This window comes from Cricetulus griseus, chromosome 9 (assembly GCF_003668045.3).
Source record: "Cricetulus griseus strain 17A/GY chromosome 9, alternate assembly CriGri-PICRH-1.0, whole genome shotgun sequence".
NCBI lineage: Eukaryota > Metazoa > Chordata > Mammalia > Rodentia > Cricetidae > Cricetulus > Cricetulus griseus.
In genome coordinates, this window is record NC_048602.1 from 2,716,097 (window position 1) to 2,737,396 (window position 21,300).

The window sequence follows — 21,300 nt, forward strand, 5'->3', positions numbered from 1 at the left end:
GACCTTCCCCTCAGGTGTCCACGTGGCCCACGGTTACCTCTGACCTCTGCACAGACACCTCCTCACCACTCTGTCTGTCAGTCTCCCTCCCTCCGTCCCTCCTTCCTTTCTTTGAGACAGGGTTAAACTATATTAGACCCATCTAGCTTGGAACTCGCTTTGCAAACCAGGAACTCAAAAAGATCCACCTGCCTCAGCCTCCCAAGTGCTGTGATTAAAGCGTGCACCACCACACCCAGCTACTTAATTTTTTTTTTTTAGTTATTTTTTTATGTGTGAGTGTTTTATACCTGGTGACGGTGGAAGTCAGAGGAGGGGTTGGATCCACTGGAACTGGACTTACTTGTGAGCTGCCAGGAACCCTTTCGTTAGTTCACTGTGCATTGTCCCTTCTTGTTCTTTTGGGTCTGGGGCTGATTCTCAGATCTCCTGTGTGTCCACCATCCAAACATGCTCGGCTCTCTTGCCTTCTTCCCAGGCCGTTTCCTCGGGCTTGTGTTTCACCAGCATGCCTGCCGTTATAGGTTCCATGCTGTGGAATTTGCAGGCTTCTTCAAAGCGAGGCGTCTCTGGAGTAGCCGGGGTTAATCCACAGATGCTGATGGCTTCTGGGCAGGCCCAGTGCGAGCTGGTAGAGCCTGCACGACTTAACCTTCTCACCAGCGCTGCTTGTCAGCTGTCACGTGTCACAGCTTTAATCAACTCTGGGGCAGGAATCCTTACATCCTAACAGATGGATGCGAATTTAACCAGACAATAAACCATGGACGTGCCGTAAATACGTTTGCCAAGGGCATGGTTCCCAGCGCGGCTTTCTGCACAGCTGTCTTCCCTTCAACTCCCGATATCTCGGGGAGATGATTTGTTAGTCTAACTCTGAAACAGCGTTGCAGAGAGTAAATGCGTCGTTGGCTTCTCCATTCCCAGCAGCTTAACTATTGGGGGGTGGGGGGGGACAGTTTTTTATTAACAAAAGCTACTGATGTGAAATTTTAAGACATGAGCTTGATGTCTACCCGAATTGGGTGTCATTTGTCTCAAAGGGGCTGCTAACCTTTCAGGCATGGCCAGAAGCTTGCTTGCACACCCCTGGGGTACCGACCAGGAACTGTGTTTTCCCTTTGAGTACTTAAATTGCTAACCAAGCTACTGCTGCAGTGTTTTTAGAGATGCAGATTCACAGGTCTAGAGAGGTGAGTTGGAGGTTAAGAGCTGAGGACCTGAGTTCAGTTTCCAGCATCCAGAGGTCTGACGCCCTCTGCTGGCTCTGCGGATTTGTGCTTGGGAGTGCGCGTGTGTACACACACACACACACACACACACACACACACACACACACACACACACACACCTAAAAAAGAATCCAGTTCATCTGTCTTTGTTCTTTCCGTCATTATTTTCAGACACGTTTTTTAAATTCTTCTACCAAATACTGCTCTCCCCTCAGAACCTATGCAAATTAAACTGTGGAATATTTGTCCGCTTTGCATTCTGCCGAGGGTGGCTTCTACTGATGTACACTTTCATTGGCCCAAACCACCAGACAAAGTATAAATTGCCGTAGAACTGGGAAAGCGTTTGAGTGAAGCAGATGTTGTCTTAGCATGAAGCAGATGTAAAACTTGCGAGTGTCTGTCTAATAAAGGGATAGCATTTGGTTCTAGACAGCTGGTGCCAAGATTACCAATTAATCATGTCTGAATGCGTTTTTTACTAATTAGATCCCCCTTTGGTTTTTACTGCTCTGGGTGTAGTAAAGAGGAGTGAAGGCGTAAGAAAGCTTTCTACTTTTTACACTTTGAATAACCCCATCTTTCTAAGACTTTTTTTTTTAATTCTTAGAATCCTATAGGAAGTGAAGCCAAAGATGTGAATGACTGAGCTGGCTCCCCCACTGGGAGTCAGAGTTCCCTGTGAAGGCAGTTAGTCCCCTGTGAACACTGGGAGGCAGCTGGCAGAAAAGAGGAGTGTAATTACACTTAATGTGGGTTTATTTTCGTTTCATTCTCTTGCACGGACAAAAGCTAGTATTTGCTCAGTTAACACCAATAGGCAGTCTCCATGGTTATCTGCCTGAGTGGGAGTTTGAACAGCACAGGAACACAGAGTACCAGTTTGGTTTTACATGATCAAGAGCAACAGAGCCTGCGTTCACAAAGATGGGGATGGCCGGGTTGGGGTAATTACTGAGAAGTCAGCACCACTGTGGAAGCTGAGGAGGCGGGGGCGCTGGCCCCCAGAGTCCACTCCACAAAGCAGGGGTGCTGAGGCTGAGGGATGTGTGGGGCTTTTGCACTACAGGGATAGAACCCATGTGTAGGCCAGGCTAGTGTGAACTTCCGTGTCTGTAGCGCCCTTTGTTGTTTGTTTTTTGAGACAGGGTTTCTCTGTGTAGCCCTGGATGTCCTGGAACTCGCTCTGTAGACCAGGCTGGCCTTGAACTCACAGAGATCCACCTGCCTCTGCCTCCCGAGTGCTGGGATTAAAGGCGTGTACCTACATCCCTTTTTAAACTTTTATTTTGAAATGAAGTATCACTATGTAGCCCAGGCTGGACTTCCAACTTGTGATCCTTTCTCTACCCCCTGGGTACCAGAACTACAGACCTGAGCCACGCTGCCTAGAAGACTCCTCCTCGTCGTCCTCTTCTTCTGTCTGCCTCCCTCCGTCCCTCCCACCCCTCTCCCTCACTCTTCCTCCCCTCTCTTCCTTAATGCCTGACTTCCCCAGGATACGCTTATTTGCTATGAAATCACATTCAATATATAAACTTTGTCCTCACATGTTTCTAGAAGGAGTAAATACCAGCTAATAGTTTCTTAGAGTCAATAGTTGGATATTTTGACATTCTTATAAAATTTCTTTGTGTGTGTGTGTGTGTTGTATTGTGCCACCTCTATGGCAGTCAGAAGTCAGAGAACCTCTTGCAAGAGTCTGTTCTCTCCTTCAGCTGTGTGGGCTCAGGGAATGAAACTCAGGTCATCAGGCTTCATGGCAGGCTACCTGCTGAGCCATCTCAACAGCTTGTGTTTGCACACTGTTAGTTATTAGTAATATTTTATTAGTGGTTTTTCCATAGGCACATGAGTGGGTTCTTAGTTTTTGTATATTTTACTCTATTTTTTTGTTTTGCATTTCTCTCTCTCTCTCTCTCTCTCTCTCTCTCTCTCTCTCTCTGTGTGTGTGTGTGTGTGTGTGTGTGTGTGTGTGTGTGCGCGCGTGTGTGTGTACATGCATGTGTAGGTCAGAGGATAGCTTATGGGAGTATGATTTCTATTTCTGCCAAGTGGATCCTAGGGATGGAACTCAGATTGTCAGGCTTAGCAGCTTTATCTGCTGAGCCTACTCACTGGCCCGAATTCATAGTATTTTTAAAGGATGGGTAGAAGAAACACATTAATTTACATGTCTGAAGATAAATAGCCCAAGCGGTTCCCCTTTTAGAAAATTACTATTTTTTAAAAATGTTATTGTGTGTTGGGCGTTGGTGGCGCATGCCTTTAATCCCAGCACTCGGGAAGCAGAGGCAGGCGGATCTCTGTGAGTTCGAGGCCAGCCTGGTCTCCAGAGCGAGTTCCAGGATAGGCTCCAAAGCCACAGAGAAACCCTGTCTCAAGAAACCAAAAAGAAAAAGAAAAAAACGTTATTGTGTATGACTGTGTACCTTGCGTGTTTCTACGTGTATCATGTTTGTGCAGTGCCCACAGAGGCCAGAAGGAGGCGTCAGATCCCCCTGGAACCAGAGTTACAGACAGACGTGAGCAGCCATGTGCTTGCTGGGAATTGAACCCATGTCCTCTTCGAGAGCAGCCAATACTCTTAACCACTGAGCAGGCCTCCAGCCCATAAACGATTCTTTTAATAAAATGCTTATTACTCTTTGAATGGCTCATGGCAGGCAGAGATGAGCAAAGAAGAGCTGAAATGAGGATTTTTAGCAGCAAGTGGTGCGTGTCCATGGCCTCACCTGGCTACCCAAGGTGCGTGGGATGCAAGCCTGTGGTGACGTGCACGACACCACTTTTCACAGAGCGATCTCAGCTCTATGACCTGGCTTTCGGAACACTGGTGTAAAGGTGTCTGTGGTAGCATAGATTAAATACTTTCTTTTAAAAGTGTGTCTGGAGTCTCTTCATTGCTGAGCCATCTCTCCAGCCCCCAGGCTCTGAGCTATTGTTAATATTACTTGGGTCTGGGGTGATTTTTGAGAGTTTTGTGTGTGTGTGTGTGTGTGTGTGTGTGTGTGTGTGTGTGTGTGTGTGTGTAACTTTGAAAATGCCCACTTAAATGGAGCAAATTCTGTCAGGTTTTAAAAAACGGTTTCTTACGGAATTACACCTCCAGGACATCAGGCCTGTCCCCCCAGCATCAGCATCCTCAGCCTTCTTTTGGCGGTTTTGAGGCAGGATCTCTTCATATAATCTCCAGACCAGTCTTGAACTCATGATCCCCCTATCTCTGCCTCCTGCTGCCGGGATTGCAGGCAATTGCCTGCATGCCTCCCTGTGTCGAGACTTCTGGAATTTGCAGAGTGTCTCTTTCCCTTCCCAAGTTCTGTAGTTCTGCATCTCGTTTCTATGGTAACGGTGGGTGTTTCAACAGAACTAGGTCAAGTAAACCCAGTAGTTCTCACTTTGTTTCAGGAAGTAGAGCGAGAAATCTCATTCAGGACAGAGTGCGGACTGTACTATTCATACTACAAGGAGATGCTGCAGGCGCCGACCCTCCTGCAAGGTACTGGTAACTGCTGCCTCTGGGGGCTGTGCTTCTCTGCCATCAGTCAAGGCCTGCTTTGCACTGATGCGTGCGTGCGTGTGTGTATGTACGCGTACGCTCGCGTGTGCATGCGTTTGTGCTCTTTTTTTTTTTTTCTTTTGAGGTAGAGTACTCACTCTGTACACCAGGCTGGCCTCAAACTCAGAGATCCTCCTGCCTCTGCCTCCCCAGTGCTGGGATAAAGCCATGAGTAACACACCCGGCTCATAATTTTAAATGTATGAATGTCTCGTGTACTGTGTGTGTTCCTGGTATGTTCCTGTGGAGGTCAGAAGAGACGACCAGGTTCCCTAGAACTGGAGTTAGAGATAGCTGTGAGCTGCCATGTGAGTTCTGGGAATCAAGCTGGGGTCCTCTGGAAGACCCCTGAGCCGTCTCTCCATTCCCATAGCCCCTGGTTTTATTTTATCAGATTGTAACCCCGTTCAAGGCCCCACTGGAGCCAACCTGTCTTCTCAACTTTTCAAAGAGGGAAACAGAGGCAAAGGAGGCAGATGGTGTCCCAAGAAACAGAGGGCAGTGAAATCCCCACAGCTCCTAACACCTTCCACACTTCACCTTGGAGCACAAGAAACAGCGAGCTCTCTTACAGCAGCCACAATCTGTGTCTGGGTGTGTCTGGGATGTGTTCACCCTCTCTTCTTTTTTTTTTTTTTTTTTTTTTGTTTTTTTTGGTTTTCGAGACAGGGTTTCTCTGTGGCTTTGGAGGCTGTCCTGGAACTAGCTCTTGTAGACCAGGCTGGTCTTGAACTCACAGAGATCCGCCTGCCTCTGCCTCCCGAGTGCTGGGATTAAAGGCGTGCACCACCACCGCTTAGCCACTTTTTTTTTTTCTAACACGTTTCCGATGTTTCGTCAAGTTGGGATGCCGTCTTTGCATGGGTTTATTGCTGGGTCCTTTGCTGTTTCCCGTTGTCCTACACGTCTGTTTTTTAACTTACCGTCACGCTGTCTTTGTCACCATAGTGCTGCAGTTTACTTTGAAGTCAGTTGTTTTCTCAACAAAATACTGAATAGTGTATGCGTTGTGTTGAATGGATGGAGAGGCGTGGTTGTGATTTTTTCCTCTTGATTTTTTTTTTTTTTCAAATACCCTTAGGTTTTCATGGCTTAATCTATGATAATAAAACTGAATCCATGAGGACAATTAACCTCCTTCAGCGAATGAATATTTACCAAGAGGTTTTCCTCAGTGTTTTATATAGAGTTCTCCCCATACAGGTATGTAACAGTCTCTTCATTGGATTCTCAGTGTCTGAGGAAGGTCCTCACCTGCGCTGGTCAGAGTGGAAGTCTCACTGTGGTCTTCAGTTTCTGCTGATTTGTAGACAGTTGTCACCACGGGCTTCCATGGTTTTGCTTTTTTAATCCTGAAAAATACTGTTATTTATTTTCACCAGTGGATGCTTCCTGGCTTATATACTATGCATGCAGTCTACAAGCTTTAGAAGTAGTTTCACTTAAAAATGTGTAACCATTCCTGACTAACCTGTTTTTTTTCTATGACATCTTTTTGTGGAGGAGGGATTTCAAGACAGGGTTTCTCTGTGCAGCTTTGGAGCCTATCCTGGCACTCGCTCTGGAGACCAGGCTGGTCTCGAACTCACAGAGATCTGCCTGCCTCTGCCTCCCGAGTGCTGGGATTAAAGGCGTGCGCCACCACTGGTCTTTATGATTTAAAAAAAAAAAATACATAACACTATCAGATCACAGTGACCACTTCTCTCGTTAATGAGGCAGATTAGGCAAAGTTGGTTTGTCTAGAGGTCTCCTTTGTATCTTCTTTTGCTAGCTTGAAGAAAGACAGCTGCCCTTGAGAGGTCTAAATTTCCCCCATTTTATAGCCGGATCAAGGTTTCATTTTTTAAAGAGTAAACAAGTTTTTTTTTTTTTTTTTTCAACAAAGGGCCATTAGTCAAGACTGCCCCTGATAGCAGAGACAAGGAAAGCACACTTGAGGCCTGAGCTTGCCCCACAGTGTCCCAAGTCAGTGACAAAAAAGGACAGCTCTTATAAACCCTGAAACAGGCCGTACTTGCCCCGGTATGCCCAAAGATGGAAAAAGTAAAACCTCAGCCAATCAAAACTATGTTAATGTTACCTGCTCCAGCCTGCCTGCCGCCATGAGTCACCCTCTGAAACTGCACCCAAAGGAAACTGTTTCTTCTTAACCACTGAGCCATCTCTCCAGCCCTGGAAACTGTTTCTTATGTGTGTTGCCATGGTCACAATGTCTCTTCACAGCAAGAGAAAAGTAACTAAGACACCAGGCAAATAGGCTGCCACAGAGTTGCACCCCCTGCCCTGATGATCAGTTTGTTTGTTTTTTTTTTAAGATTTTATTTATATATTATGTATACAGTCTTCTGTCTGCAGGCCAGCAGAGGGCACCGGATCTCATTCAAGGTGGTTGTGAGCCACCATGTGGTTGCTGGGAATTGAACTCAGGTCCTCTGGAAGAACAGTCAGTGCTCTTAACCTCTGAGCCATCTCTCCAGCCCTGATGATCAGTTTTTATTGTTGCCTTTTACAGAAGTATCTAGAACCTGTTTATTTTTATATCTACACTCTTTTCGGGCTCCAAGCAGTCTACGTGGCAGCCCTTTATATGACCAGCTGGCTCCTTAGCGGCACCTGGCTGTCAGGACTGCTGGCGGCTCTCTGGTACGTCACCAACAGGTGAGTTGCCCCCGTTTGCTCTTCGTCCTTTCCTGGTTTTGGGTGAGAGTGAAGAGTGGCTGTGAACAGTGTGGTTGGTGAGCCAGTGCGCATTTCCTGGATTGAGAGGGCTTTTCTTGTGTCGTGAGACAGAAAGCCCTGTTGAGAAGATTTCCCTCTGAGAAGCGAGGAGCATCGCACCACAGCCCATCCTTACAGTCGTTAGCCACTCGATCTGTGGTCAGGCTTTCTTTAGCCACACAGCTCATCTCCGCACAGCTAAATGACAGCAGAGGTGTGTGAGAGAGAGTGTGAGTGTGTGTGTGTGAGAGTGTGAGAATGTGACTGTGTGTGAAAGTGTGTGTGTGTGTGTGTGAGAGAGAGAGTGTGAGAATGTGACTGTGTGTGAAAGTGTGTGTGTGTGTGTGTGTGTGTGAGAGTGTGAGAATGTGACTGTGTGTGAAAGTGTGTGTGTGAAAGTGTGTGTGAGTGTATGTATGTATGAGTGTGTGTGTGTGTGTGAGTGCATGTATGTGAGTGTGAGAATGTGACTGTGTGTGAAAGTGTGTGTGTATGAAAGTGTGTGTGTGTGAGAGAGAGTGTGAGAATGTGACTGTGAAAGTGTGTGTGTGTGTGTGTGTGTGTGAGTGTATGTATGAGTGTGTGTGTGAGTGCATGTATGTGAGTGTGAGAATGTGACTGTGAAAGTGTGTGTGTGTGACTGTGTGTATGAGTGTGACTGTGTGTATGAGTGTGTGAGTGTGTGTGTGTGTGAGTGTATGTATGAGAGTGTGAGAATGTGACTGTGTGTGAAAGTGTGTGTGTGAGTGTATGTATGAGTGTGTGTGTGAGTGCATGTATGTGAGTGTGAGAATGTGACTGAAAGTGTGTGTGTGTGTGTGAGAGTGTGTATGAGTGTGTGTGTATGAGAGTGTGTGTGTGTGTGTGTGTGTGTGTGTGTGTGTGTTGAACCCATGGCATTGTATTCACCCTGCAGGTGTTCTTCTACTAAACTATGTCCCAAACTCTTTGTAATTTTTAAATTTTGTGGCAGGCTCTCACTAAGTTGTCTTTGAACTCATTCCGTGGCTGAGGCATTGTTTGAATTCAGCTCCTCCTGCCTCATAGGCTTCCCCACCACACCTGACTTCCCTGTCCCTCATAATAGGATTTGCAGAAAAATATACAGTGCTGTGTATATGCAATGCCTTTATTATTTATTATTATCAATGTATATTTCCATATTAATTTGTAAATGTGGAAGCCTTATCAAATAGCAGTTTAAAAACATTCAGGATTACTAGATTGGCATGTTGGTTTATGCCTTGTAATCCTAGCACTCAGGAGGCTGAGGCAGGGGGAGTACTACAAGTACAAGGGCAGCCTGGACTAAATAGCAAGTAATGGGCCAGTCTGGACTACATACTAGGTCTTGAAAAAAGACTTACTAGCTTGTTACCCAGCTTACAGTAGCAGCAGCAGCAATAGTTAGAAAGGCCCTTAATGTTTTAACATGAATTACCATATAGATTTTCTTCTTAACCATATGGAAATTATTTTTTTTAATTTTTTTTAATTGTATTTATTTATTATGTATACAACATTCTGCTTCCATGTCTATCTGCACACCAGAAGAAGGCACCAGATCTCATAACGGATGGTTGTGAGCCACCATGTGGTTGCTGGGAATCGAACTCAGGACCTCTGGAAGAGCAGTCGGTGCTCTTAACCTCTGAGCCATCTCTCCAGCCCCGAAAAATTATTTTTTAAATTAATCATATTTTATGTATTTGTTACCTGCATGTGTGTATATGCACGATGTATGTTCCTTTTACCTCTTAAGGCCAGAAGAGGGCATCACAGCCTCTGTAACTAGCATCAGAGACAGTTGTGAGCCTCCCTGTGGGTGCTGTGACCTAAGGCTGGGTTCTCTGTGAGAGCAGCTAGGGCTCTTAACCTTTGAGCCCTCTCTACATTGTAAGTCTAGCGAATGCTTGTAACGTGCTCAGCACCTTACAAAGTCTTGCCTTTTAACAACCCTATAAGGGGCTGGGTTGGGTAGTATACCAAAAATAGAGTTCAAGTCCAGCCTGGTCTACATCGTGAGCTCCAGGACAGCCAGGGCTACAGAGAGAGACCCTGTCTCAAAACAAAACAGCAGCAGCCTCACTAGGTGGACACTGTCACCTGAGTTTTAGAGCTATGAACCTTGAGACTGCGCTCACGCACTCTGAACGGCACTGTCGATCTTTGTGGTTGGCATCAACCCAAGTGTAGGTGTGTGTGTCTCAGTACTGCACACAGGCGGAAGTTTACCTCCTCTTGCCCACTGGAGGGGGACATTCTACTGGGATAAGCCATTTGAGAAGTTCCTGCCATCAGCAAGTTTCAGATATAAAGCACTAAGGAAAATAGGGTCTTAGAGCTGGAGAGAGGACTTGGCACTGGCTGTCCTGTCAGAGGACCCAGGTTGGGTTCACTGACATGCAGCTCTCAACTGCCTGTGACTCCAGTTCTAGGGGATCCAGTGCCCTCTTCTGGTCACTGCTGGCAAAACACTCGTATACATAAAATAAAAATCGATCCTTAAAAGAAAAAGCAAAGAAAATTTTGCCTGCAGCATCTAGAGAAAAATATAAAGGGGAGTTTGGCATGGATCTCAGTGTCTGAGTATCCTCGAAGCCATGGGCTTGAACCCCGATCCCACCAGTTAGTTAATGAGCGCAAGGGATTTCATGTCCTGGGGGGTAATAGTGATGAAGACGGTGATGACAGTTGCCATTGAGAGCCCATGGCCGGAATCTGTGTGTCCTGAAGAAAAGAAAATGCCCTGTAGCTTTCCCCTGTTGAATTTCTTGAGGAAATGATTACAAGAACTGTTTGTTATTCTGGTTGTCTGTGTTCTCTTCCTATAGAACAGATACCACGAGAGTGGAGTTCACCATCCCTCTGAGGGAGAACTGGGCTCTGCCTTTCTTTGCAATTCAGATTGCAGCAATTACCTACTTCCTGAGACCAAACTTACAGCCTCTTTCTGAAGTAAGTTTCTAGAACACTTTAATTACTGAGTCGTGTGTGTGTGTGTGTGTGTGTGTGTGTGTGTGTGTGTGTGTGTGTGTGTGTTTCTATGAGTGAGTGTGTGTCCAGGTGTGCGTGTCTCTGGTGTGTGCACCCCACTCATGGAGGCCCACCACTTTAAAGACCCAGGGATTAACCCAGGGCTCTCAGTGTCTCTTCTCAGTCAGGTATTTTGCCAACCCGAAGTTTCTAGAGTACTTTTTGATCCCCTAGTTTTGATTAAGAAGCACGATGCTGTGTTTCACAGAGACAGCTCTCATTCCATGGCCAAACTTATTTTTTACTTTTTATTATTTTGGTTTTTTGAGACAGGGTTTCCCTGTGGCTTTGGAGCCTGTCCTGGAACTCGCTCTGTAGACCAGGCCTCTGTAGACCCTGCCTCTGCCTGAAGAGTACTGAGATTAAAGGCGTGCTACCCACCACCTGCTTCACATGTATTATTTTAAGGATGCCTGCAGGCGTGTGTCTGGGTCGGGGTATAGGCCCTTGGGTTCCAGTGCCTGTGGAAGCCAGAGAAGGGCACTGATCTCCTCAAGCTGGAGTCACAGATAGCTGTGAGCGGCCCCTGGTGGGTGTTGGAAACCATACTCGAGCGGCAAGCACTCTTGACGGCTCAGCCAGCTCTGCACTTCCAAGTTGAGCTCTCTTCCTCCGAGCTTTTTCCTCCTTTGCAAGGAAAATGTTTTCAAGTTAAAAATGTCTTCTTTACAGTCTACCTTCAAGCAGTTGCAGGAAGCCCACACACAGTTCTGTGAAGCTGTCAGAGTTTCTGAGCCATTGCTCTTCAGCTGCGGCTTGGTATATTACGGCCTGTAGATCAGCGTGGAGCGCACATACCATATGTGAATATTTATGTGAGAATGTCACCTCGGCATATTTAGAGCTTAAGTAACAAATACAAGGGTTTCAAAGCAGTTTATGCTTTCTGTACTTTTATTTGGTTTATAGGGATATGGGCTACTTTCAAGAAAGCTTAACTGTGAGGTTTTTTATTTTTTTATAACTGGAGACATGTAAATTATCCAAAGTTTTTTTTTTTTTTTTTTTTTTTTTTCCTCAGAGGCTGACACTTCTTGCCATTTTCATATCAACTTTTCTCTTCAGCCTGGCATGGCAATTTAATCAATTCATGATGCTGCTGCAGGCGCTGGTGCTCTTCATCCTGGACTCCCTGGACATGCTGCCGGCCATGAAGGTGAGCGCTGGCTGCCCTGACACCACCGAGTGGCTCTGGTCGTCGGTTGGGATGGAAACTGGTACAGACTTGTGACAGAGATGAAGCTCTGTGTAGACCTGTGTGATTACACTGTGTTCGCCTGATGCTGAGTACTGTGTGCAGCCCAGTTTGACAACCTCAGCTTTTTTTTTTTTTTTTTTTTTGGAGATTTATTTACTTTTTTTTTTTTTTAATGTATACATATAAGTGCATATAAGTGTGTGGTCCATGTGCGTACATGCAGTACCCACAGAGGCCAAAAGAGGGCGTTGGGTACCCTTGGAACTGGAATTACAGATTTTGTTAGCTGTCTTGTGGGTGCTGGGAATTGAACTTGGGTCCTCTGTAAGAGTTGTTAGTGCTCTTAACCACTGAGCCATTTCTCCAGCCCCTCAGCAATTTTTTCAAGTTAAGTAGTGCCTCTAGACACTTGAGGGATAGCTGAATGGTTTACTGCTCTTTCAGAGGACCTGGGTTCAAGTCCCCTTACATAGCAGCTCATATGGAGTTTACATATCTGAAAATCCAACTCCAGGAGATCCAGTGCCCTCTTCTGGTCTCCATGGGTATTGCATGCTTGTGATCCACAGTAAACTCATGCAGGCAAATAAATTTATATTAAATTTATATTAAATCATTTGATAGTACATCTATTGGAGGCCCAGGAATCTCAGTCAGTTACCATTTATAAACATGGCTTACAGTTTAAAATATAGCGTAACTTAAAATTTCCTAATATAGAGTACTTTTTTTTTAATGCAAAAACTCAGTTGGGCATATAATTCTTTTGTTTTCATTTTTTTTAAAAAAAGGATTTAATTTTACTGTACATATATGAGTGTTTTGCTTGCATGTGTATGTGTATGCTGCATGCATGCCTGGTACGGCAGAGGCCAGAGGGGCTCCGGATCCCCTGTAATTGAAGTTATGAATGGTTATCTGATGGCAAATGGATGCTGAGAACCAAACCTGAGTCTTCTGAAGAGCAGCCAGTGCTCTTAACTGCTGAGCTGTCTTGAGACAAAGCCTTACTCTAATCCAGGCTGACCTGGAGCCTCCAGCAGCCCCTGACCTCAGCCTTCTAAGTGCTGGGGTTACAGATAAGAGTCACTGTTCCAGACTGAACAATTACTTTCTTCCATAATGTTTTATAGAATTTTCAGTCACGTTCATGTGTGCTCTTGTTGACTGGTCAAACCCTACATATAAAATAGACAGAGCCATATCTGTCTCCTAGTGTGTATGCTGTCCTTTAATCACGGTTTGGTTTGCTCATTCTTGACTGTATGTACTTACATATACATATATGTATACATATACATACCTACACATGGATGCTTGCTTATAGACATAATTAAAAATAAAATAAAATCTTGTCCGGCAGTAGTGGTGCAAGCCTTTAATCCCAGCACTTGGGAGGCGGAGGCAGGAGGATCTCTGTGAGTTTGAGACCAGCCTGGTCTACAGAGCGAGTTCCAGGACAGCCAGGACTGTTACACAGAGAATCCCTGCCTTGAAAAACCAAAATTAATTAAGTCTTTTAAAAAGAGAGTAGGCTGGAGGAAAGGCTTAGCAGTTAATGCTTACTGGTTTGCAGAGGACCCCAGGTTCAATTCCTGGCACCCACTTGGTAGCTCATAGCTACCTGTAACTGTAGTTTCAGGGAATCGGACGTCGTCTTCTGACCGCCACAGGCTCCCGCCCTTACATACATCAGGTGCTCACACATATCCATACCGTGAAGTCTTTTGAAAGCGAAGGCTGAGTGCAGGCAAGGTAGTGCACACACTTCTTGTTCCTGTTCCAAGAATAATGTAAAACCATGGACATATACACAAAGCAAGCGCTTGACCATGGAGTTAAAAAAGGAGATGACCAGTATGGTGATCTGAGTGAAAAAGGCCCCCACGGGCTCATAGGGAGTGGCACCATTAGGAGGTGTGACCTTGTTGGAGGAAGCATGTCACAGGGGCTTTGAGGTGTCAGATGCTCAAGCCGGGCCCAGTGTCTCTCTCTGTTCTGGCTGCCTGCTGATCCAGACGTAGAGCTCTTAGCTCCTTCTCCAATACCGAGTCTACCTGCAGTCACCATGCTTCTCACCATGACAATAATGGGCTAAACCTCTGAACTGTAAGCCAGTCCCAATGAAATGTTTTCCAACCTGGGACAGCCGAACGGGCGCCAGTGGGTTGAGTGCTACTGTAGGGGATTGTGAGGGGAGCACGGATGGGCCCGGAAGCCACAGCATGATGAGAGCAATCAAGAAACTGGATAGAGAGACGCCTGCAGCCCCTCAGCGGACCGCCTATCCAGGGATACATTGCCTGCTGTTTGCATCTCTTCCTTGAGCTGACTGTTGGGGAATGGCGTTGCCAACAGTGTCTAGCATCTTGGACCTGAGCCTCAACACACAGTGCACCAGATCCCCAGAGGAAAGCCATGAGGCTTGGGCACAACGCATAGATGCTGGCAAGCAGCCTCCTGAGTACAAGCTAGTGGTGGTGGGTGCTAGTGGTGTTGGCAAAAGTGCTCTCACTATCCAGATGACCCACCACTGCTTCGTGAAAGACCACGACCCCACTATCCGGGATTGCTACTGGAAGGAGGTGGCCCTGGACAATGGTGGCTACATTTGAATGTGCTGGACACAGCAGGGCAGGACGTCCTCAGGGCCCTGCGTGACCAGTGCCTGGCAGCTGGTGATGGTGTGCTGGGTGTCTTTGCTCTTGATGACCCCTCATCTCTGGACCAGCTGCAGCAGATATGGTCCACCTGGAGCCTGCATCAGAAGCAGCAGTTGCCCCTGGTACTCGTGGGCAGCAAGTGTGACCTAGTGATGACTTCTGGAGATGCTCACACTGCTGCAGCAAACGTGGCTCATAAGTGGGGAGTCCCCTTTGTGAAGACCTCAGCTAAGACACGGCAAGGTGTAGAGGAAGCCTTTGCTCTCATTGTCCATGAGATTCAGAGGGCCCAGGAGTCTGTGGCTGAACCAAGCATGGAGAAGACCCGACAACACAAAGCCACGTGTCACTGTGGCTGCTCTGTAGCCTGAAGATCTTAGTCAAGCAAATTGACCCTTCTCTCATGTCATGTCAAGATGACAATTCCCTTGGCATAAGAGTTCCCTCCCCCACCAAATAAGTTGCCATGGACACCTTTTTATTCTCATTTGGTGAGGAGTAAGGTGGTAACAATGGGGTGTCCAGCACTGGCTGTGGTCTATGAAGCTCTGTGCAAAATTGAATAAATGTTGTTCATACTTTAAGAAAAAGAGAAAGAAACTAAATAATGGACAGACTTTATCTTGAAAACAAATTGCTATAGTTACAGTAGCTGAACAGAAATAGATGTGGGTAAGCTGTTGTGCCCTGCCTAAGAGGACAGTTATTTTTCTGGGTTTAGATGTTAAGTCTGACCAGAAAAGGTTTGAGAAATCCTTGATGTGCTCCAAGAGAAATCCCTACTCTTACAGTGAAACCAGTATTTATCCCTAGTGTACAAATGGAATTTGGTAGATTATTACCTAAGGAGGGATACTCTCTCAACTCACATAAATGGAGGAGGTTCTAGGCCCTCCCCCAAATGATAGGACAGGCTTTGAAAAAAAATCCCCCATGGAAGGCCTCGCCCTCCTTGGGGTTTGGATGAGGGGGCTGGTGGGGGGCATGGGAGGTCGGGAGGGAGAGGGAATTGGGATTGACATGAAAAATGATTGTTACTAAACTAAATAAAAAATAAAAGAGAGAGAGCGGGGCGTTGGTGGCGCACGCCTTTAATCCCAGCACTCGGGAGGCAGAGGCAGGCAGATCTCTGTGAGTTCAAGACCAGCCTGGTCTACAAGAGCGAGTGCCAGGATAGGCTCCAAAGCTACACAGAAGAAACCCTGTCTCAAAAAAACAAAAAACAAACAAACAAAAAAAAAAGAGTTGCCATGGTCATGGTGTCTCTTCACAGCAGTAGAAACCCTGCCTAAGGAAACTAGAAACCAGACCGGAAGGAAAACGTGGCAACAAGTCACCTGTGTTTCCTTTTTCCTTCACAGATCCCAGAGTAGGCACTTGAAAACTCACAAACCCAGAAATAGCAGTAGACTCAGAGAGAAAAGCACAAGAAAAACCCTTTCTGTAGCAGAGGACCAGAAAGGAGAGAACTTAGCAAGACAGAAAACTAACAGCTCACGGCGGCCAGCGCCTTCCAAACGCGAGAGCCCCGCTCCCAACTCTGCCAGCAGCTGGTCGTGGGAGCACCTGGATGTCTTCCCGCCCCTGGCTCTACTGGAGCACGTCTGCTTCATGTCAGGGCCATGTCAGAAAATCTGCCGTTGTCACCAGCTCCCACAAGCCACATGGGGAGTCTGACTTCAGCCAACACTTAGCTGTGACGACATCTTTTCCCTCCCTGCCAGGATGGTATCAGAGGAGGCCACTGCCAAGATCAGAACACTAAGAAACTTCACAGTCAGAAAACCACCTGGTCCTCCGTGCTCAGCCCTAAAAGGGGCATCCATCTCAACCCCTTTCTCCCAAGAAGGGGGCAGAAAAAAATGTAAGAGCTGGAGGATGGACAGGAGGGCCGTGAACTGCTGTCTTGGGGACATGACATGGCTGCTACACCGTGAACTCAACACAGCTATGGCCCCCTGCACTAAGTGACTGGTATCCCAGCAGGCATTGCACTCAGTGGAGGGGGCATGAAGGGGGCAGGGAGGCATGTTAGGAGTGCCTGGGGTGGGTGGGGGGTAGGAGCTGGTGTGCATAAGGCCAAGCTCACACACATGAATTTGAAAAATTAAAAGCAGATATACCCACATGAGGTAGCTGTGCCATCGTGGCCTGCGGCGAAACTTTGTGATCTTAGTGACTTTTCTCGCTGCCGGGACAAAACAAGTTCGGGATGAGAGGTTTATTTTTTGTTCCGTTCGCTGCAGAGAGATGGAGATGGGTGGTGTCCGGAGCACAAGGCAGCATTAGTTAAGAGTCAGCAGGCAGGAAGCAGAAGTGAGGGTCGGAACCAGGCCTGGGGCCGGTGACCGCCTTCGGTTGCTGGGCCCCATCCAAGACTCAGCTCTTTGGCCTCTGTCAGCTGTGGTTGCCTGCACAAAAAGATCAAACCAGCCAAAATCCTGGCATCACCCCCCCACCACCCCAGTAGCTGCTGCCGGAGAATAATTGCTGAGGGCGGGAGAATCGCTCCTCACAGAGGATGTGGCCCTACCAGGGCTTACACACTATGACGGGTATCTCACACCCGTAGGCCTCACTGAAGGGACCAGCCCCCCATTTCTGCAGCCATGACAGTAACACGTGCTCGCTATGACCTTGCCTTAGTCACTGGAGGTTAGGTGCCTGCTTCGTGACAAGGAACCAATCAGAAGTTAGCTGGTGGCGCTATGCTTTACGACCCTGGGTGTGCTTTACGGACAAATGCACAGCAATGATGCACAGAGCATAGCAACCACCCTGGGAGGGCCTATGGGCCATAACAACCAGTTGGCCAATCAACACAGGGTGAGCCCTCCAAGCCTGGAGGCACACCAATCCTGAGCCTGTGCGTACCCCTAGACACTCCCCTTACGCTGCCCTATAAGATCTCTATGCAGACCTTCGAGCTGTCTTTGCTAGCCATCCGCCATGGCAGGTGGGTGAAAGGCCCGAGCTAACATGGGGTTAGCTCGTTAAAAAAAAATAAAGCCTCATGCAGTTTGCATCAAGCTCTCGAATATGCCTAGTGATTGGGGTGACCGAGGTCGTGGGCTGAGACCCCAGAGGGAGGCCTGAGTTTTTCCGGGGGTCTAACATCACCTCTCTGTGCTTGAAGTAGATTGGTTTCCTTTAAGGCTAAAACCATGAACCATGAGGGGGGACTGGGATTGGAATGTAAAAAAGTAAATAAAACAAAAATAGTGTGAACCATTAGGGAGGTCAGGTCTGTCTGATGAACAAAACTGCCATTTTCTGTAGGTCCGTGTGAATATGGAATTGAAGAATGATCAACTTGCTTTGAAAAAGATTTATGTATTTTTTTCCTATGGGTGTGAGTGTTTGTTTGCCTGTATTTCTACACCATGTGCATGCAGTACCCACAGAGGCCACAAGAGGGCGGGGATCCCCAGAGCTGGAATTACAGACAGTTGTGAGCCGTGGTGAGGGTTTTCAGGCTGAACTGGGGATGATTATTAACTAAATGGAGTCATGCGTGGCACGGTCCTGATGTGGACGGTCTGGAAAGCAATGGGGGCAGATGGAGTCTGACTGCTGGTTGTAGATACTAATTATAAAAAGAAGAAAACTGAAAATATAAATTGCATTTCGCCATTTCCCCAAACACCCCTTTGCTTCCCTTTTCATCAGTGTCACACAATTTAAAACATTCTGTTACTGTGCAGTAGAGATGTCTCAGTGGATAAAGAAACCTACCCTAAACCTACCCACACCAGGTGGCTCACAACCACATGTAACTATTGTGGTGACCCGGCATGTCTCAGACCCAAACCACAGATGCCACAAGGTCCAGCCTGAGCGGGGAAGTGTGGACTTGGAAATTCCTAGCAACCCAACGGCGATAAAGACCAGACACAGCATCTTGTCATCTTTGGAGAGCGCTCAGTTCCCTCCTGCAAAACTGGAGTCTCCCCTTTATTCCAGCATCTTTCTCAGCTGCTTTCTGACCGTTCTCCCTTGACCCTGAGACCATTTCTCTTCAGTCTCTCTCTAGACCCTCTAAGCAGATACCTCAAAACAGTCTCTCCTCGTGTACACCTAGCCCTCTGCCCTGGTGCAGGCCGATTCAAATGCCTAGTTCTGTAGAGATGCAAATCTAGGGGACATTCTCCACTGAGGCTGTGCCATTCCACAGCAAATCAGCTAGCGTCTGCAATACAGCGCAGACCAGAGCTCCCAAAAACTGGAACCCGAAATTCTCTAATGGAATTGTTCTCGGCTCCCGACAAACTCCAGCTCCAGGGGATCTGGCGCCCTCTCCTGGCCCCCGTAGGCACTGTATGCATGCACACATGCTCAAACTGACATGCACACACACACATATATGCATAATTAAAGAGGAATCGTTAGAACTTTTCCTGTTGGTAAAAGTGAAAGACCAATGGAATTTATACAGTGTTGTGGCCTTTTATAGACGGTGTTTCTTGGAGCTAGGTATGTGTTCTGCGGTGTTGGTGACCTGAAATGTGGCCACCGTGCCACCGTGTCTTGGTCTCCTGATGAAGTCTCCATCGTGTCATCTTTGTTGCAGGCCACCTGGCTGTATGGCATCCAGATAAGCTGCTTGCTCCTTGTCTGCACCCTTCAGTTCTTCAACTCCATGATTCTGGGGTCGTTGCTCATCAGTTTTAACCTTTCCGTACTAATTGTAAGAAAGCTTCAGGTAGGACTTTTTAATTTTTATGAACTGTATTTATTTTAAAGGATTTTAAGGTTTTGCTCTGTGTGTGTGTGTGTGTGTGTGTGTGTGTGTGTGTGTGTGTGTGTGTGTTGTGAATGTTCATGAGTGCAATTCCTATAGAGGACACAAGAGGGCACCAGATCCCTTGGACCTGGAGTTATATGCTGTTGTGAGCTGCCCAAACTGAGTGCTGGCCCCAAACTGCGGTCCTGTGCAAAAGCAGTACACAATCTTAACTGCTGAGCCGGGTCTCACTGGACCTTATTTTCATCCTGAATTCTGATGAAAACGACTCAGTTCCAGTAAAGAGCACCGTCAATGTCACATGCTTGCTTTTCCTTTTGAAATGCATGCGGAAACATTTGTTTCAAACTTTCTAGGTTCCATGTGTTGTTCTTTGCTCTTAGCAGTGATTGTTTCTATGCAAACGAAACCCTAATTCCTACATTAGCCACTTATAACAATAAGTCTTTCCTGCCACAAGCACCCGAGCCTGCTGCCATGTGGGCGCTTTCTGCCAGGCTGCCCCAGTTCCACCCGCCGGCTTGTTAAGGTCCCAAGTAACACACAGAGACTTATATTAGGTACAAATGCTGCTTGGCCAATGACTACGATTTCTCATCTGCTAGCTCAGTCTTAATTATCATAAATCTACATATTTTATAAGACTTATCTTACAGAGGACACCTTCCACTGGTACCCTCTCTTGCAAGCAGATCACATGGCAACTCCAGAGCAGAGAGCAGGAGGAAGAGCAAGAGAAAAAGGGAATGACTTCCTTCTTGCCCTTGCTTATATATGAGTCTCCTTGCTATGTCACTTCCTGCCTGGATCACCACTTTTTACTACATTTCCCAGAATCCTCCTCAACTCCTAGTCCTGCCTAACTTGCTGCCTCATTGGCCAAACAGTACTTTATCATCCAATAAGACAAACACATACACAGAAGGACCCCATCAGCCAGGGTTCTTTATTTGAATGACATCATTCTATGTCATAGACTTAAAGCTGCAATACAAGATAAAAAAACTTGTAAATATATTCAGTAGTGCCAGCATGACCGTTGCAGTCTTCCAGGTCTGGGCCCCTTGCTGTTTGATTGCAACACCACCATCCTCTCCTGTGTTCACACAGCCTGTTAGTGACATTGAGGTGAATTAAAATGGACGGTTGTCAAAACTCAGAGAATCCAAATAAATGCTTACAAAGGCATGGGCATCCTGTGAGGTATTATAATAGCATGTAAAGTACTTTTATATTTTGAATTCTTTGAGAGTTTTATATATGTATACCATATATTTTCATTCTATCTACGCCCACTCCTCACCCTTCAGTATCTCCCCAGGATCCCCAACATGTCCCCTTCCCAACTTTGTGTCTCCTCCCTGGTTTATAAAATTACCCACGGAATGCAGAGAGTTCTAACTTATGCCATATGGCTGTGGGGCCATCCACGGCCCCATGGGCAACCTGCCAGGAGCCATACCGTCTCCCAGCAGCCATCAGCTGCCAGTAGTTCCTCAGTTAGGGGTGGGCCGAACCAGCCCCTCCCTGTCCGTGCTGGAATCTGTCTGACTTGATCTGTATAGGTCTTTTGAAGGTAATCACACCTGCTGGGAGTTCATGAGTGCAATCCCCATGCCATGTATGAAGGTAGCATTTCAGAACTTTCCTCTCTATCCTGCTACCACCCTGTCCTGCTGTTCCCTGAGCCTCGGGGGTGCGGTGTGTTAAACATTTAAACACTCACGGTCAATTAATTCTCTATACGTGGTCACTTATGAGTCTCTGCATTAACCACTGCCCACTGCAGAAGGAGTTTGAGAGACTGACAGATCTGTAGACAGAAACATAAATATTTAGAAGACAGTTTGGCAGCATGACTATTCAACAAAACAACAACCATAGGTTTTTCCCAGGACTAATGACCTCCCCGGCCATGCACTCTTGATTAAGTTTACAGAAGCAGGCATGAATTCCCTCCTGGGGCATCAACCTCATGTAATCAGAAATCAGTAGGTTACTCCTGTAACTGGTTTTCCCCACCCCACCCCCACCCTCTGCCCTCCCCAGCAACTCCCCAATAATGTCATTACAGTGGGCAGCCAAGAATTTGTGTTGTCTTAGGGTCTGCTGTGCTGGGGCCTTCCTATCCAGTGACTTAACAG

The 21,300-nt window shown here is 46.8% G+C and overlaps 1 protein-coding gene and 1 pseudogene across 3 annotated transcripts in view; both read left to right on the forward strand.

Moving 5' to 3' along the window:
* The window catches only part of Dpy19l3 (dpy-19 like C-mannosyltransferase 3), a 72,031-nt gene that overhangs the window by 21,677 nt on the left and 29,054 nt on the right, over positions 1 to 21,300 (forward strand). For 2 of the 3 annotated variants that reach the window (XM_027430297.2, XM_027430298.2), the window contains exons 4-9: positions 4,644 to 4,734; positions 5,876 to 5,997; positions 7,310 to 7,455; positions 10,350 to 10,473; positions 11,573 to 11,707; positions 18,983 to 19,114. In XM_027430297.2, the coding sequence (XP_027286098.1) occupies positions 4,644 to 4,734; positions 5,876 to 5,997; positions 7,310 to 7,455; positions 10,350 to 10,473; positions 11,573 to 11,707; positions 18,983 to 19,114 (750 nt within the window). The remainder of the gene's footprint in view (positions 1 to 4,643; positions 4,735 to 5,875; positions 5,998 to 7,309; positions 7,456 to 10,349; positions 10,474 to 11,572; positions 11,708 to 18,982; positions 19,115 to 21,300) is intronic. The other variant, XM_035449288.1, reaches the window with a different exon arrangement.
* On the forward strand, positions 13,220 to 15,319 carry LOC100756735 (annotated as a pseudogene).